The following is an 18,933-nucleotide window of genomic DNA, read 5'->3' on the forward strand; positions in this document are numbered from 1 at the left end:
CATACCCAAAACCAAAGGGCATCAACTAATGATGGGCAGTGGTGTGTTGAATGGGTGAAAATGGGGGAAATTTTCAGTTTGGATGCTTTTCATGAACAGGGAAATAATAAGAAATAAAACTCCCATTATTCAGCGTGAGACCTGGTGGACACCAGCTGGAGTCAGAAAGTTCGGCCACTTTAAACCTTGGTTATTCAATTAGAGCACCACTAGGTCTTTGTGTTTAATATTTGATCCATTTCTCTATTATTGTTATACAACTTACATTTGTTTTGTTTATTCTATATTTCTGTATAACTGCATGTTTGTCTATGTGTAGGACCTTTTCACAATAACTAATTCCTTGTACGTGTAAAACACGACTTGACAATACAGCTCTTTCTGATTCTGATGTCCTCTACACTAACATCCAAAGCATAAAAAGATCAATTATTTTACACCTCGTTGGCAAGAACTGCCTAAAACTCCGGCTCATAAATCTCAAACCTCATCAAGGCAGATGTGCCAGAACTAAAGCATTTATATCTATAGATATAAACAACAACTCATGCACCTTACTGCATATTTGTTTACATTGCTTACATTGTCTTTACATTTCAATCTGCCTACTGCTCACTGCTGCACTTGATCCGAAAGTTAAATTGAAAGTTATCCTGTATTTGACTGTGATTTACCACTGCATTTTTCTTATCCTGTACTGTAAATTCACTGCAAGGTATCCTGTAGAGTTACTGCAATCTTTCTGAGCTGTATGAAAAAACGAAATTTCGTTCTGTATGCACTCTGTGCTACAAAATGACAATAAAGAAAGTCTAAGTCTAAGTCTAAGTCTAAGTCTATTTATGCTGATTAAAACACTTCGCCTACCATAAAGTAAAACCGTCAGTATTTAAACATGCATCGCAGAGACTCCCTGTTGACGGTGGAGAAACTCACAATTACACAAACGCAGACACACACTGCTGTCAAGGAAACTTCAGAACCAGAGCCTGTTGGCTGAAACATGAAACGAAACTCGATCCGCAGTCCCCAATTCAGCGGTAATGTGCCAAGACTTTGCAGTCTTTAGATAGAAACCACCTCTGTCACATCGGAATAAAAAGGAGTTCAATCAAAACAAACAAGAGGGAAAAACCCTTAGGTTTGCTGCATATTTTGACATCTGTGGAGCTCCACAAATTTCCTAATATATTATCAGGACAGGCAATGTAAAATGTGCCTAAAATGTAAAATAATTTAAATCGTCTTTTGTTCTGTGCTTTCATAGTTATAAAAGACGAGAAGAAAAAAGCTGAATACTTATAAACTTAAAAGGTGCATAGTCAGGTTATTTGAATTTTTAAAAAAATTTAAAATCACTCTGGTTTTCTCTCACTAACTTCTTGTATGAAAGATTATCACATCCTGCTGGTGTATTAGTTTTTTTTTTTTTTTTTTGCATTTTACGCTTTGTTTTTGCTCAATTTGTTAGTAAATAAACCCCTTTCGTGTCATTTATAACAACAGAAAACGTATGATAGTGCTTGTGCGCAGCAGGTATAAACCAGGAAGCAGCTAACGGCCATTAGCATCTCCCAGTAAAACAATGAAAAATGGTCCAAGATCGAGTGAAACAAAAAATATAAAAGATTCCAAGAGGGATAGACTGGAATGTCGCTGGGAATACAGTAAGAACGTTGGTGTTCACTGAAGCAGACGCTAAACCTGTTGATCGCTCAGATGTGACCGCAGAGTTGATTGACGTGAGTAAATGTTCTGATATGAAGCTCTTAATGTTGCTGTAGATGGGGTTATTTAATTAATAATGGTTGGTATTTGATCACGCCGAGCCGCCGCTTCACTGCTTGCGGAGGGTCAGGCTCGGTCTGACATTATATAATACCGTTTTATTAATTAAGCAAACCGGCGTTATGATAGTTCTGCGATACTGCCACTAGATGGCGCCAAATCTATTTACATTTGCTAATCGGCCCGGACCTGGACTCTGTCTAGCCTCAGAAAGAAATCAAAACACTATCAAGATGGAGACTTGGTGTATAACCTTATTTTATCATGATCAAACGTAACAATTTTTTACGTTGTTTTTAAAATCATATAATGTGGTTTTATATCTTTAAAGTTTGCATAAATCCCAATCTGGGTTCTGAAGAATCTCCTTTTGGTGTAGAACGTTTTCTGCAACATGGTCCAAAAATCATCACGTATATGAAAATGACAGGTATTTAGTTTTGCTATAAATAAGAAAAAACTCAAACAATCTGGTATTGTTTAGAGATCTGAGACACAAAGCTTCTCGCACATTTGTCTTAACGAATGAATGGAAAACCATTTTAACAAGAAAAAAAAAATGGGTCAGAGCTTTTTTTTTTCTCTTCAAAAAGGATGCAGGAATCAGAGTTACTACATGAATCATCCCCCAGTCTTTAATCTAAGATACAATCCCAGTAAAGCATGACAGCGTTTACAGGTCCATTCTGTTGATGGGACTTTGATAAGGTTCATTTCGACTTGTTAGATGGAATAAAAGAAAAAGAAAAAAAAAGAACTGTGGATGAAAGAAAAAGCAGATAAAGGAAGAGAGCTGTGACTGGGACGTCGCTCGTGTTTCCAGGACACCTCGTACTCTCAGTGTGATCATACATGCGGAGATAATGGTGCAGGAAAAAGCCGGACGCCAACTAGAGCCCCACAAATATGTAGGCGCTGAGGTTCAAAGGCAATCAGTAAGCCCAGCATAGGGGACTGTTTTGTGTTTTTTTTTTCTTTTTTTTTTCCCCTTATGGAAAGACATTACTGCTCAGCAAGTCTGTGAAACAAGATCAAAACAACTCAGGAGGAGCCATTAAAATGTATGCGACCCAAACCTTCCACCAGAGGATGAGAAATACAAATAGAGTAGATGAATGCGATTTTTTTTTTCATAACTGAACATTTGGTGGCAAGGTTTAACTTTCCTGACATTTAACTTTTTTATATTCATAACTTTGCTCTTCTAGACTTGATGACAAGCCCTGAACCTGATGCCGGTGTTTAAAGAAAGCCGACTTTGGTCAGGGGAAGTGAAAGACCTTGGAAGTTCATGCAGACAAAAGAAGGAGTCAGCAGAAAACTATACACCGTGATGGCGTATCGAAGCCTCTCTTATACGTGTCTAAACACGTCCTGGAGGTGCAACGACACGCACAGAAGCTCACAGACAGTTGCAACTCTTCTCAAAAATGGAAGCGCTTCAGACAAAGCAGCCAGATTCTTTCAGATGCAACACAACCCCATTTATACCCGAACGAAAACGTTCTCGCAGCCGAACACGGACGACTTTTGCTGCAAAACGAAAGGCCCCCGGCATGAAGTGCGTCGGGTGTAAACGGTTTAAAAATAAAAAAAAAAAACAGAGCGCAGCTGTGATACACACGTCTGAAAAAGTCGTGCTGAGAGCACACAGCTGCCAGGTGTGCTAACGGGGAAGTCTAAACACATTCCTCCGTCACAGTTAAAAGAGGGCAGCCAGACTCTGCTCTGAACGCAGCTACTGAACGAGCTCCTATTGTGCTGCATCAGGGACCTTCGAGCAGGGCTTTACAACCTGCTTTGGCTCAGAAAATGGCGGCTCTACAGCTATAAAAATCGGCCTATTGTTTCTAAACCTGTTGTTTTTGACTCTTGCTGAACAATGACCTGTTTTGTTTCCCCTTCACTTCAAAACCACTCCTATTTTTTTTGTTAATTTCCCAAGAAATGTATGTAGGAATGCACACCGCTAATGTATAGAAAGCCAACCGGCAGAGAAATTATACTTTCCTGTGCCTCTGCAGTGTGAGAGTCTAAAAGCGGAGAGGGAACATTTTGGCCTCGGACCGCTCCCAAAAAAAAGACAGGAGAAAAGCCCAGCGGTGAGAAGTATTTCCTGTGTGTGAAGATGTTTTTTTTTTTTTTTTAAAGTTATTTTTCTTAAATCCTTAGCTTCGTCCAGAGCCTTTGGCTAAAGATAGATCCTGGTCACAGTTTAAGAGGGCGATTACATTAGCCTTGGGGTGTGCAGGGTGTGCGAGCAGCCTGAACATCTGGAAAACGGCTGTTCTTTTTAGAGTGAGGACAACCGTCTGGGTGAGTCTGCTGGCTAATTAAACGACGCAAATCCTGATGTGAAAAATTACAGCTGCTTGCAAACAACAGGGGGAGAAATTTGCTTTGCAAAGCATCAGTGAACCTGTGAACTAATACAGACTCCAGATGTTCGAATGCAAGTGTTCAAATGCCCCGCAAAAGATCGGCAAAAATGCATCTTTTATTGCAAATCGGGGAAAAAGGTTGATACAAATGATTATGTTTGTGAACCTAAAAGCTAAAAAGTGTGGTTTGTACTGTTACTTTTGCTGCAAATCTATTTTTCCCAGTGCTACTTCCACGAGGAACTAAATAAAACGGTGCTTAAATCTTTGCAGTGTATTGCTCAGCAGAACAGCTTAAAGCCTGTTTGCAAAGCTATTGTTTTAAAACTTAAACCAAAGTTTAAAAAAAAAAAAGTTTTACCGCACTGAGGTAAAATCTGCAAGTCAAAAGTATTCAAGGGCCATTTTATTCTAACTAAAATGCAAAAACAATTTAATTGTGTATTTGTTCTTTTTACCTGCCCAGCAGTGAAATAAACATGCAATATTCTAATGAAACAAAGTAGAAAAGAAAAAAAAAATGTTGTAGGTCTTAAAAAGGTTTGCCCTTGATAAAAGAAAGGCGTACATTTTCCCAGCTTTTTGAGTCAAATGTTTTCTATTTTTGTTGGCGCAGAGAATGTTTTGGTCTATTTTCAGCAGCAAAAATCAAAAACCTAAGAAAACCCTTTCTGTGTTTAGCCAGTAAATGAGAAATCTCCAAGGCTGTTTCTGAGAGAAACATTGTCGGGTGTTTGTGGCCCGACTTAATAGCACATTAAAAAGAAAGAAAAAACAAAACTATAAAGATATAAAAAAATAAAAGACATAAATTTACTGTTATAAAAATATTCTCCTTCAAATTAGTTCTGGACGACATAGAAAAAAAAAAATCACATTGATAAAATAGAAATCATGTTGATCAATATTGATAATTATCAACAAATTCAAAACATATTTTAAAGTGCGGCCCTGGCCATTTTATGCTGTTGCTTAGCAACATATTTTTGGATAAAGAACACAAAAACTTAATTCAAACTCAACCTTTTATTCAACCAACTTTTACCAAAACTGTACGTTTTTAAAAAATAAATAAAAAGAACGCTTACTCTCTGAATTATTTGAAAGGGGCGGAGCTTGGTTCTTGGATCTGCATTGTGATTGGTTGGGAGGACGTAATGACTGTAATATTAGCCTACATGGCTAGGATGCAAAAGGAAGGAAAACTGTTATTCTATTGAACTTTTTAATTTACCCTTTTTTTCTATCATTGATACACGTCTATCGATCGCTATATTTTGCTACTGAATTATCGTCCAGCCCTCTAAAAAAGCCTTTCTGAACAACTTGGACACCCTAAACTCAGATTTACAGACAAAGGCAGTTTGTTGAAATATTACACACTTAATGGCCATTTGTTGTTGTGTAATAAATACTACAAAATACTATAATGAAGTCTCCAGTATATATCCTTTTCTAACAAAACGCATTTTTGATTAAATAAAAATCAATCAACACACACATAAACACACATCAGCCATTTAAACCCTGTGAAAGCAGACATAACTAAGCCTCATGTGTCAAGCTGGAAACTTTTACTTAAGAATTACAAAAAACTCTATTCCTTTAAATTGAAATGCTAAACTAAACTCAATAAAATCATTCCAATATAACACAAAGGAAATCAATAAAAGATTTATATAAATGCATAAAAAAACAGGTTACACTGATAAGGAATTTAGACTAACATTACTCTTAAAACTCAGCTATAAACAAAACCAAAGCCAATAATTGAATTAATAAGATATAAAAAGGTAAATGTATTTAAAAAAAGTGAGATATTAAAATAATTAAACAGCTCAGCAAAAGCATAAGATAAAAAATATGTTTTGAGCATTTTTTTCTTTTTCTTTATGAATATAAATAAAATCCTTTGCAGCATTTTCAATACATTAGTTTATGCTGTGGAGGCAAAAAAAAAGGGACATTCAAAAGGGAGACGATGATGCTGAGCTCGGTATGAGCAATACGGCAAACTGAAGAGCAAACGTGAAGATCTTCAACTCTCAGCAGTTCTCAGTCTGAATGTGTATCTGAAGAAAGTGCTGAAGAACAAAAACGCAGGCTCACAATACACAGCAGCTTCAGTGCCTTTTCCACATCCACGGGCTACTTGCACCTTGTAATGTGCACCAATAAACCGCCCACATCCCCCACTCTGACACCATATCACATTAAAAACACACCAGTTTTGAGACGTGAAAACATGCAGAGTTCAGCTCTGAAACGATGTCTTATCAGCTTTGCTCCCTGAATAATAAACAGCATAATAGCTGAACACCTCATCAGAAACTACCGCTGTGGTTTACTGGAAAAACTAGTGCAGGAGCTCAGATGGAAACTGCTTGAAAAGTTAACAAACATCTAGTAGTAAAGCTCACCAGTCAAGTTTATAGATTTTTTTTTTTTTTTGTTTACATCTGTGATACACAGCTTCTTAAAAGGGAATAAAAATGTACATTTTTGATTTTAGGACAGCAACTAATCTAATGTGACACCCATGTTTATCATTTTCCTGAAATCAAACCACTTATGAGTCCAAAACGGTCAGACCCAAACTGTGCTTGTGAAGGCCGGGACGCCAGTGGAGATTAACTCTTGATTATTTTTAATCTCTGCACCCCCTACCCCCCCTCCTTTATCCTCACAAGAGGATAAAGGTTAAAACAAAAGAGCAGAGAGAAAAGGGAAAGAAGAGGCTGACTATAACAAAGCAGAAGGTTATTAAACCTCTATGTTCCTCTATTTTATTGTAGTTTTAATTGATTTGTTACTGTACGTATTTAAAAGAAGAAACCTGCCTCTACGATCATTTCCTGCCTCTAGAAACCTTAATTAGATCATCCAGAATAATTATTTCTAACTACAGACTTAATTGATCTTGCATATGCCACAGCACAGCTCGTCTTTGTGCCCGTTTTAAAACCCGGCAGACAAAAATGGCATGAAGGACATCAAGTGTTGTTTTGGGACAAACAATCCAACCACACCCTTTGTCCTTGACGGTGCTGCTAGAAAACGGTCTGCACGGTACTTCAACTCTCAAAGACGTGTGGGGCAAAAAGGAGATGATGTATTTGAAAGTTTAAGAAAAGGATACTTTTCTTTTAACAGAGTTCCCGTAGTGCTCTCCCCTCCCCCCCATCTTTAAAATAAAAAAAAATTATGTCAGGATTCCTGACGGCCTAAAAATAGCCCCTATACCAATAAAATGACCAAACTGCTTGGATCTAAGTGAAAATGAAAGCCGTGTGACTAATGAACCACAAAGCAATACCTTTGTTTGTAAAAAAAAAACGTTTCCCTTTGAGCGTTAGACTCAATCACAGCCAGAAGGTGCAGCGATAAGCAGGGGACAAAGTGTGAAGATAATGGGAATATACGTGTGATCAAAGCATTCAGGTCTAATACTATGTGATCAATATTTTCGACAGACACCTTTGCCTGATTTATCAATAGCAGCTGTCAGCTTTTAGGCCGTTTTTCAATTTTGAGTTCATGACACCATTTTTTTTCTGTGCGGCGTTTGTCCGGCTTATCTAACCACAAAAAGCTGGCTCTATATTTTCTTTTCAATCCTTTTGTTTTGTGACTCATCGTTCACCTAAAAGCTGAAAGTCGCTGCCTCAGCTGGCCCAAGGCACACACGAAATAAGCCCCCAGACCAGTAGGGGGCCTCCCGTAACTGCTTGAATATTAACACTTACCACAGATCTAAAATTAGTATATTTGTTTTATTTACAGTGAGAATACTATTAAATTTGAGTTGATAATTTCAGCAGATTAATTAAAATGTTGTTTTTTTTAACTTTAATATTTAAAGGAATAGGCAAGTTTATTTTGTAAAAGTGTAATCCGCATTGCTCTTTTCTTTGTGAAAGCTTGATTTCCTTCACAAACACATCTTTGCAAATAATAATCAATAACCCCTGATTGCTTTTAAGCTCAAGCTAATAAAAATGTCCATGTCTCCTGTATTCCACCAAATCTTTGTTGAAACGGCGAGGGCACCCAAACCTAATTCTGCTTTGGGCCCCCGCATAATCTTGGGCCGGCCCTGCTCATGTTGTATAATCAGTAATTTTAGGTATATTGGGCCCTTTTGCAAAGACCTGAAAGCTATTCCTGGATCAATGTGTGCTTCTTTGCTTTTTTTGTCTCTCTTGTTGTGTCTCTGCTCTCTCTTCTGTAACCCCCAGTCGGTCGAGGCAGATGACCGTTAATACTGAGCCCGGTTCTGCTGGAGGTTTTTCGTTCCTGTTAATGGGGAGTTTTTCTTTCCACTGTCACTTCATGCTTGCTCAGTATGAGGGATTGCAGCAAAGCCATGGACAATGCAGACGACTCTCCCTGTGGCTCTACGCTTCTTCAGGAGTGAATGCTGCTTGTCAAGACTCGATGCAATCTACTGGGTTTCCTTAGATAGGAAATAATATGATTGAATTTGCCTTTGTAAAGTGTCTTGAGATGACATGTTTCATGAATTGGCGCTAAATATATAACATTTTATTGATTTAAAAGATGGCAGGTAAGTGGAAAGAGGAGAATAGTAAGAAATGGCCTGGTGCTGCTGTTTTTATTTAGTGATGGCTGGAGCCTGTATAGATGGGGCGAGGGAGTTCAAGTGAAGTCTTTCCACCAACCTACAACAGCCTTTGAGTGGGTGCTTTACTTGTGTCTTTAAACCACCACAAGCCCAAAGTCTGGCAAAGAACTTTGGCAGCCCTCTACATTTAACATGCTGCTATTATGCAGGGGAAAAACAGACACACACATTTTGGAATAAAGAAGATACCAATAAAACAAAAATTGCAGAAGGTTTACAAGCAAATTACCAACAGGATATTAGAAAAAAAAAAAAAAAAAGCATGACCTTATCAACGACACTAAACATGACAAAGGATGACATGTCACTGTGTTGCACTTACCGCCACGGCTATCATGGAGTCGTCTGGTTTCCATTCTGCTTTCTGGTAAAAGCCGAACTGGCCCGCTGCCTTCGCAGATTCTATGTAGCTGACAATCAAAACGCTGGGCTGTGTGTGCAGAAAAAGGAACAAGGCGAAGAAAATAAGAACATGCAGAACGCCAGGAGTCACAGCCATCAAAATACGCCTCTTGATGTCAAACATTTCAGCCTTTACTCAAACTTAAAAAGCCACAAAACCAAATAACCATGATGGAAACTCTGAACCAAAATACCTAAAACACAAATAGCAGCTCAGTTTAAAAATCATAACTCTTGGTTTACCAACCAAGTATGAATAAGTAATTCTAAAATAAAGCAAAGACATTTTAAAAGTATTTGGGGTTCTAAAGGGGTGCAACTTCTGACCCTTACAGAAACTCTTGGCTTATTTAAACAAAGCAATGACCCACAGTGTAAACAGTGAAAAGCAATTAAAGGCCAAATATAAAAAACAAAACAAAAAAAATAAACACTGTTGTCCGACTAAAAATACATGCACCACTGGGATTCAGAGTGTTGAAAGAAGGTATCTGGGTACACTAAAAATAAAACAATCATAATATAGAATTTATTTTTTTAATTGCTTCTTGTATAAATTAACTTAAAATCTCACCTTAAAATAAATGAACATTAGATCACAGCCAGACCAGCACTGCCCGTTCATTGGGGCTGTTTGTGTCCCTCAAGCTAATAGCAGCTAGCGTTAGCTTACGTTGTCCAGGAGGTTTACGATGTCTTGCTACATGCTAGCTTAGCATGTAGCGCCATTGAGCATTTGGTTTTTCTTCTGTCTACCTGTGAAAGATTCTCTGAAAAACACTTTTGTGTTTATCTTGCGTATAAAGAGGGTCGCAGCCGGCAACAATTTGGGTGGATGGATCGGTTTCTATAGATTTTTCATGCAAATCTGTATATTTTAATAATTAATTTTCTAGTGTTGATTATAATGAGACTGATTATTTTGAAAACCCTGCTACATACCCTCTTTGGTATCTCTGTTACTGATGTATGAAAAAAAAAAAACTATTTAAATTATGCTTAGCCTGGCGAGAGGGCGAGTTAAGCCTGGCGGCCTACCAGTACTTTTATGCTCCTACCATAGATAAGTCCTTTGCGAGTAGAAGATTTTACTTTGAAAGCAGGTGTGTTTTACTTTGCCGGAGTGTCTGACTCATGACTTTCCCCTGAAATTGAAGTGCAACGACAATTCTAGACTCATGGTATATCTTGGTTTAACAGTAGAAAAGACGCCGTCGCTGGGAATTGCAAGCGGTCTGCGCAGCTCCATTCACTTCAACCTACTCTCATTGCTACGGACGTCATACGACCTGATTTTCTGTAGGATCGGATGCCACATGGGATCCAGTGTGTTCTAGCTCTTATGCGTATTGGACAATGTAGTGGATGGAGCTAAAGCCGTCTTCACATTGGATTAGGACTGCCATACTGTGTCCAGAAGTTCCTGGATTGTGGCAGATTTGGGGGAAAAAAACGGATTTCAGTGTGAATAAAAGCTTGACCCTGTTGCGCTTTTAGTACACAGCACGTAGAGTAGTTGTTTTTTTTAATAGTAGACACCCCCACCATCTTATCACAATATAACCACAATGGGTCCTCAGGGGGGAAAAAAAATCTCCCAAATCCACTCTTAACTTATTTCTTTCTACTGAGGCTGGTGAGAGCAGCAGAGCTACAATGAAAGGCTAACACTGAAGCTAACCGCTAAGCTAACTGGATACATAAACACCAGAAGTACACATGCGCAGCCAGCTACCGTGGACTGACACGGAACGTACACTGGCGTTATGTGAATGCTTCAGAATGATTGGCATGTGGGACAACCAATAGATAAGGTGTTAGCCCCGGAACTTGAGGAACATTTGGGGGGGGGGGGGGGGGGGGGTGCAAACGGCAGTGATTGGTCAGAGTTTTTATAGACTCGCAGTCCTTTTTGTGAATACATAATGTATTGACTACTTTCAGGATGGCAGGACCATTTCACCCAGTTTAACAAAAAGTGTTTCTGAACTGGATTACAAACTATAACTTTAATGCCATAAAACACATAATGATGAAACCAAATGTAAATGCACTCCTCAGTCAGGCTACTTGTCCTTATTTTGTGCCTTTATCATTTAAGAGGCATCAAATCATGTATTTTTTGTTCTATTCTATACTTAAACTAATTGGTACACAAGTTAAAAAAAAAAAAAAAAAAAGCTGTAAAAGACAAAACTCTGTAATATTTTAAGGCCCAAGAACCACAAATTATTTTGTCAACCTGCTATTCTTGGAAGTACTGCATTTCTGCAGGCAAATTATTATGCGTTCATGTTTAAAAGTGGGTAAAATAGCTTAAATCACATTTTTAAGAAATGGTGAGGGAATTTTATTTTTAGTCATCATCAGCAAAGATAAAAAAAGACCTCGTACTGCAAAGAACAAACTGAACACTCTCAGGTCTTGAAGTAGGAAAATGTGTCCAGTAACTTTAGATGCAGGGACATTCAGTCATTGTAATTAGAGAATGGGTATTAACCGTTTCTTCCCTACAGTCTTTGTTTCATATAATTAAAATTTTATAATGGCACAGAGGAAAACGGCAACCTCAGTCTAATGTTGAGCTGGCGAATGGTGCAGCACTGAAGCATTGAAACAACACAACAGAATTTTGTCCTTGTTTAACATGCTTTCCTTGAAAGCTGTTAAAATTAGAATAATTTATTTTGTTAAATAATTTTCTTTTATAAAAAAAAGCCCTTAAAATATAAACTGATGCTTCTTTACAATAATTTATTAGCATTCAGTTCTGAACAAATTGACAGCTTAACAAATTTTTACTCACATTTCTTTCCTACAAGGTTCCAATTTCATCCCTTCCTGCATTTATTTTACACATTTAATAAATCTCTTTCACATCTGTGCACTTTTATATATGAATATGTTATTGCACTGAAAGAAAAAAAACAAGAATTTAATTCTATGATTTTTCAGTAAACGTAATACTTCCCATTTTCATTCAGTATGGTTTTGATTCCCCTTAGGGCTAGATGACCGAAATATAGATTATGGAACCTGATCAAACCAAAACAAATATGAGTGCTCATGACGCAGGAAGGTAGGACACATGGAAAGAGCAAAAATAAAATAACAAGGAAAAAATGGCAAGGAGGGCACAAGGATGTATGGAGGAAGTTAGGACAAAAATAAGAAAACAGTAGAGAAGAAGAACAAAGAGAAGAAAGAGACGATAGAAAGGAAGGAAGAAAGGAAGGAAGGACATGGGCTCCATCCGAAAACGTCTAATTAGAGCTCCTAGCTCCCCTTCCCTGACCTTTCATCGGGTCAACAGTAAGAACTCTATTGTGGGAAGGAAAGGAGCTTCAGACTGCTGTGCGTTTAACTCTGACATCATTATGTGACGGAAACGCACATGGATGGTGGGCTACAGCCTTCTAAAAATGAACTACAGAGTGCGGATTCTCTTCTCTCTGGGCATTTTTGTTAATTTCCATGAGATGGGCTGTACTTATATAAGCTGTGCTTATCATGCCGACCGCTATCGCCATGATAAGTGATACGCACTTCTGCTTTGGCTAAAGGCTTTACCCAAAAGATGTTCCTTCCTTCCTTCCTTCCTTCCTTCCTTCCTTCCTTCCTTCCTTCCTACATGGAAGGAAGGAAGGTCATGGTAGAAAAGAAGGAGGGACATGGTAGGAAGGAAGGAAGGAAGGAAGGACATGGTAGAAAAGAAGGAGGGACATGGTAGGAAGGAAGGAAGGACATGGTAGGAAGGAAGGAAGGACATGGTAGAAAGGAAGGAAGGAAGGACATGGTAGAAAGGAAGGAAGGAAGGACATGGTAGAAAAGAAGGAGGGACATGGTAGGAAGGAAGGAAGGACATGGTAGGAAGGAAGGAAGGACATGGTAGAAAGGAAGGAAGGACATGGTAGGAAGGAAGGAAGGACATGGTAGAAAAGAAGGAGGGACATGGTAGGAAGTAAGGAAGGACATGGTAGGAAGTAAGGAAGGACATGGTAGAAAGGAAGGAAGGAAGGACATGGTAGAAGGAAGGAAGGACATGGTAGGAAGGAAGGAAGGACGTGGTAGGAAGGAAGGAAGGACATGGTAGGAAGGAAGGAAGGACATGGTAGAAAAGAAGGAAGGACATGGTAGAAAAGAAGGAAGGAAGGACATGGTAGGAAGGAAGGAAGGACATGGTAGAAAAGAAGGAAGGAAGGACATGGTAGGAAGGAAGGAAGGAAGGAAGGAAGGAAGGAAGGAAGGAAGGAAGGAAGGAAGGAAGGAAGGAAGGAAGGAAGGAAGGAAGGACATGGTAGGAAAGAAGGAAGGACATGGTAGAAAAGAAGGAAGGAAGGACATGGTAGAAAAGAAGGAAGGACATGGTAGAAAAGAAGGAAGGAAGGACGTGGTAGGAAGGAAGGAAGGACATGGTAGGAAGGAAGGAAGGACATGGTAGAAAAGAAGGAGGGACATGGTAGGAAGTAAGGAAGGACATGGTAGGAAGTAAGGAAGGACATGGTAGAAAGGAAGGAAGGAAGGACATGGTAGAAAGGAAGGAAGGACATGGTAGGAAGGAAGGAAGGACGTGGTAGGAAGGAAGGAAGGACATGGTAGGAAGGAAGGAAGGACATGGTAGAAAAGAAGGAAGGACATGGTAGAAAAGAAGGAAGGAAGGACATGGTAGGAAGGAAGGAAGGACATGGTAGGAAGGAAGGAAGGACATGGTAGGAAGGAAGGAAGGACATGGTAGGAAGGAAGGAAGGACATGGTAGGAAGGAAGGAAGGACATGGTAGGAAGGAAGGAAGGAAGGAAGGAAGGAAGGAAGGACATGGTAGAAAAGAAGGAAGGACATGGTAGAAAAGAAGGAAGGAAGGACGTGGTAGGAAGGAAGGAAGGACATGGTAGGAAGGAAGGAAGGACATGGTAGGAAGGAAGGAAGGACATGGTAGAAAAGAAGGAAGGAAGGACATGGTAGAAAAGAAGGAAGGAAGGACATGGTAGAAAAGAAGGAAGGAAGGACGTGGTAGGAAGGAAGGAGGGACATGGTAGGAAGGAAGGGAGGACATGGTAGGAAGGAAGGAAGGAAGGAAGGAAGGAAGGAAGGAAGGAAGGAAGGAAGGAAGGACATGGTAGAAAAGAAGGAAGGAAGGACATGGTAGAAAAGAAGGAAGGAAGGACATGGTAGAAAAGAAGGAAGGACATGGTAGAAAAGAAGGAAGGACATGGTAGGAAGGAAGGACATGGTAGAAAAGAAGGAAGGAACGACATGGTAGGAAGGAAGGAAGGACATGGTAGGAAGGAAGGACATGGTAGGAAGGAAGGAAGGACATGGTAGAAAAGAAGGAAGGAACGACATGGTAGGAAGTAAGGAAGGACATGGTAGGAAGGAAGGACATGGTAGGAAGGAAGGAATGAAGGAAGGAAGGAAGGAAGGAAAGAAGGAAGGAAGGAAGGAAGGAAGGACATGGTAGAAAGGAAGGAAAGAAGGAAGGAAGGACATGGTAGGAAGTAAGGAAGGACATGGTAGAAAGGAAGGAAGGAAGGACATGGTAGAAAGGAAGGAAGGACATGGTAGGAAGGAAGGAAGGACGTGGTAGGAAGGAAGGAAGGACATGGTAGAAAAGAAGGAAGGACATGGTAGAAAAGAAGGAAGGACATGGTAGAAAAGAAGGAAGGAAGGACATGGTAGGAAGGAAGGAAGGAAGAAAGGAAGGAAGAAAGGAAGGAAGGACATGGTAGGAAGGAAGGAAGGACATGGTAGGAAGGAAGGAAGGACATGGTAGGAAGGAAGGACATGGTAGGAAGGAAGGAAGGAAGGACATGGTAGAAAAGAAGGAAGGAAGGACATGGTAGAAAAGAAGGAAGGAAGGACATGGTAGGAAGGAAGGAGGGACATGGTAGGAAGGAAGGAAGGACATGGTAGGAAGGAAGGAAGGAAGGAAGGAAGGAAGGAAGGAAGGAAGGAAGGACATGGTAGAAAAGAAGGAAGGAAGGACATGGTAGAAAAGAAGGAAGGACATGGTAGGAAGGAAGGAAGGACATGGTAGAAAAGAAGGAAGGAAGGAAAGACATGGTATGAAGGAAGGAAGGACATGGTAGGAAGGAAGGAATGAAGGAAGAAAGGAAGGAAGGACATGGTAGAAAGGAAGGAAAGAAGGAAGGAAGGAAGGACATGGTAGAAAGGAAGGAAAGAAGGACATGGTATGAAGGAAGGAGGGACAAAAAGAAGGAAACTGTAGAAAGGAAGGAAGGACACAATCTAAAAAAAAGGATCAGACACAAAGAAGGAAGGAAGGAAACTGCATTTAGGCGACACAACTGGGAAGACATATTTTCCAGCGCTCTTATTTCTTCCTTCATGCAACAACAGCAGAGTCTTCAGTCAGAGGCTTCTCCTGTAAGACAGACGGGTGGAAGACATCCTTCCTGCCTCTACAGCAACTCGTTAATGAAACCCCCATCAGTTACACCAGCATTTAATTTCCCTTTGGGATTAGTAAAGTATTTTTGGAACAAATTGAAATACATTTTTTTTTCCCTTTGGAGGACAACATTAAAAAAAAATAGAGTAGAAACTGCAAACCTATTATAAATCAAAGAGACCTGACCATTTCGCATGAAACATCAGAAAGTGTGCTAAACACATGCAGCCACTGTTGGCATCCTCAGAGAAGTCTCAGGGGAACGTTACAGAATGCAACTCATTTCTCTCTGTTTGTGTTAAGGAAAATATAACACACAATCACACACACACAGACCGCTGTGGCTGGGTGACAGAACAGAACAAATTTAATAATGAGCTACTCTCATATACAGACAACTTGCTGCGCCTCAGCGGAGCAGCGTTATTTCAGGCTGCAGCCGAGTACAGATGAAGTCTAAAGGAGAAATAAATCCAGACTAACAGCTCGGGGTGCCGACATCTTTCTGAATCCATGTGTGTGTAAATCTGTAAACAGGCCGATGTCTTAAGAAAGAAGGGAGGCAAGAATGGCTCTACATCCTGTCGGTGCCTCGGGAAATTAGCTGTGACCCTCATCCATTGTTGGCACACAAACGGTCTGGAAAACAGAGGTATAAACAATGTCGCAGGTCATTCGGTCAAATAACTTCCCTCCAATAAAGCCTTAAGTAAATATCAGTGTTGCTCAATGCGTCATGGTCTAAATTTAACCTTAGATGAATTGTAAAACTCTATAAATGTCTAAGCATAAAGCAAGACAAAAAGTAACTAAGGATAAGGGAGGTAAATAAGGTTAGAAATTATAATTACTTTGCAAAAGGGTTTATTTTTTGTTTACCTCTTCAGCGTTAATCTACTAGTAACACATTAACTTTCCATAGTTTCTATACTTAGAAATCTTGAAACCTACATCGTCATAAGTTTAGGAAGTCGCTGTAACACTTTACAAAGATTATAAAACCATTAACAAGTCAGTGCGTGTGCCATTTTTAACCAAAGTGCCAATTTATATTATTTGTCTGTTTTAGCAGGGTAGATATTATTCTAGGAGCAGAAACTGTTTTTTTTTTTTTTCGTGTTCACGTGTCCTGCAGTAAATCAAACCCAGAGCCCAGAAGACACGTTGGTGCAGCCGTATACCTGCAGCCCCTGTAAAACCGCACATTCATGGCGGGAGTGATGTATATGGAAACACTAACTTTAATTATTAAGCACACAAACAGTGTGAGGCAAAGGCAAAACTGACGTGTTCGCGCCGTCCAATGATGCTTGGCACCAAGGCCCAGTTGTAATAGTTCTTGAAGGTGACTGGATTTGTTCTACTTTTTTTTTAGCTTTGCTGTTTGGTTATAAATGTAAAGCCTCTGTTGTAACTTCTAGAAGCTTATTTTATAGTCCTTTTAAATAGAAAAGCCCACTGAGGGACCGGGTCTTCAAATTAGTCTGTGGTTAGGAGGCCAATGGTTACCAAGTGACATTAAAGGTGTGATGCGCCTGCTCAAAAAACAACAAACAAAAAAAAAAAACATTTATGAATAAATGAGTGGTTGATTTCCCCTTTTTGTTTGTCAGCGCAAAACCTATGTGCATTTTCTCGCCTACAATAACTAACTTATAGGTTTCGGTCGACCAAGAAGTCACTAGTTTGTTGCTTTTGTAAACATCCCTATAAGCATGAAGTCATGAGAATACAGCTGTACCATGTGAGCCTATAAGCAGTCAACAAACAGAAACAACACCATGGCAAATAACACAAACAGATCAGAGAAATGTTCGCTGGCTCGCCATAGAGGGAGAAATATCCTGGATAAACACCTTTACATCTTCGTTTTGATTCATCCGACCCAATCAGAGAAATAACTAAAATCCATAACAGTGTTGTACCAAAGGCTCTGTAGATGCAGATGAGCTGGGCACATTCTGGACGGATGTCATTGCAAAGCATGAACCTTGACGACAGAGTCAAAAACACAAGCATTTGTACATCTGGAGCGTGTAACGAAAATTATTTCCCCCTGGGATTATTAAATTTATCCTGCACTTGTTTACATTTCAATTGTTTTACTGTTAAATCACTGCTGCACTTTATCCTGTAACTTTATCCTGTAACTTACTTTATCCTGTAATTTACTGTAATTTTCAAGCTGTATGCAAACGAAATTTCATTCTGTACGCACTCTGTGCATACAAAATGACAAATAAAGTTGTCTAAGTCTAAATTATAATAATTTACTTTGGTTAAATAATTTTCTTTTATAAAAAAAAACGTAAAATAAAAACTGATGCTTCTTTACAATAATTTATTAGCATTCAGTTCTGAACAAATTGACAGCTTAACAATTTTTTACTCACATGTCTTTCCTACAAGGTTGCAATTTCATCCCTTCCTGCATTTATTTTACACATTTAATAAATCCCTTTCACATCTGTGCACTTTTATAGATTAATATGTTATTGTACTGAAAGAAAAAAAAAACAAGTATTTAATTCTATGATTTTTTCTGAAAACGTAAAACTTCCCATTTTCATTCAGTATGGTTTTGATTCCCCTTAGGGCTAGATGACTGAAATATAGATTATGGAACCTGATCAAACCAAAACAAATATGAGCGCTCATGATGCAGGAAGGTAGGACACATGGAAAGAGCAAAAACAAAATAACACAAGGAAAAATGGCAAGGAGGACACAAGGAGGAAGAGAAGTATGTATGGAGGAAGTTAGGACAAAAATAAGAAAACGGTAGAGAAGAAAGAGACGATAGAAAGGAAGGAAGAAAGGAAGGAAGGACATGGGCTCCATCCGAAAACGTCTAATTAGACATTTAAAGTGAACATGACTCTAGAAATGGTTCTGAGGACTGTGAATACACATGTTTAGGGAAACTGATAAGATGGTGATGCTGTGGGACGTGTTGATTGCTACGTAAACCTATTAGGTAAACAGGTAAAGCGGCGCCACATCCACCTAACCTGGATCAATGGACCCTATGGAACATCGACCTGCTGTGGAAGCAATTACCACAACACTATGGCTATTAAATGGTGATTATTTGGGTGGTTGCTCTTATGCCATCTATGAGGAAGGACTTAAAACTTTTATTTCACCTGTGACAAATGGATGAGGGACAGCGCATCATACTACACAGGTGTGCGGATATTACAGCGCTCTGCAATGACGCAAAGCGACGTCATCTGTCATCTTAGTGAGTGTCCAGGTGGAACCATATGCCAACACATCACGGTCACCCTCATCGTCAGCAACCCAACC

General features: G+C 39.3%; 1 protein-coding gene across 1 annotated transcript in view; it reads right to left on the minus strand.

The window, feature by feature from the left end:
* The window catches only part of ric1 (RIC1 homolog, RAB6A GEF complex partner 1), a 52,601-nt gene that overhangs the window by 32,700 nt on the left and 968 nt on the right, over positions 1 to 18,933 (minus strand). The window contains exon 2 of the mRNA XM_012869177.3: positions 9,137 to 9,244. Within this exon, the coding sequence (XP_012724631.2) occupies positions 9,137 to 9,244 (108 nt within the window). The remainder of the gene's footprint in view (positions 1 to 9,136; positions 9,245 to 18,933) is intronic.

This window comes from Fundulus heteroclitus, unplaced genomic scaffold, assembly GCF_011125445.2.
Source record: "Fundulus heteroclitus isolate FHET01 unplaced genomic scaffold, MU-UCD_Fhet_4.1 scaffold_82, whole genome shotgun sequence".
NCBI lineage: Eukaryota > Metazoa > Chordata > Actinopteri > Cyprinodontiformes > Fundulidae > Fundulus > Fundulus heteroclitus.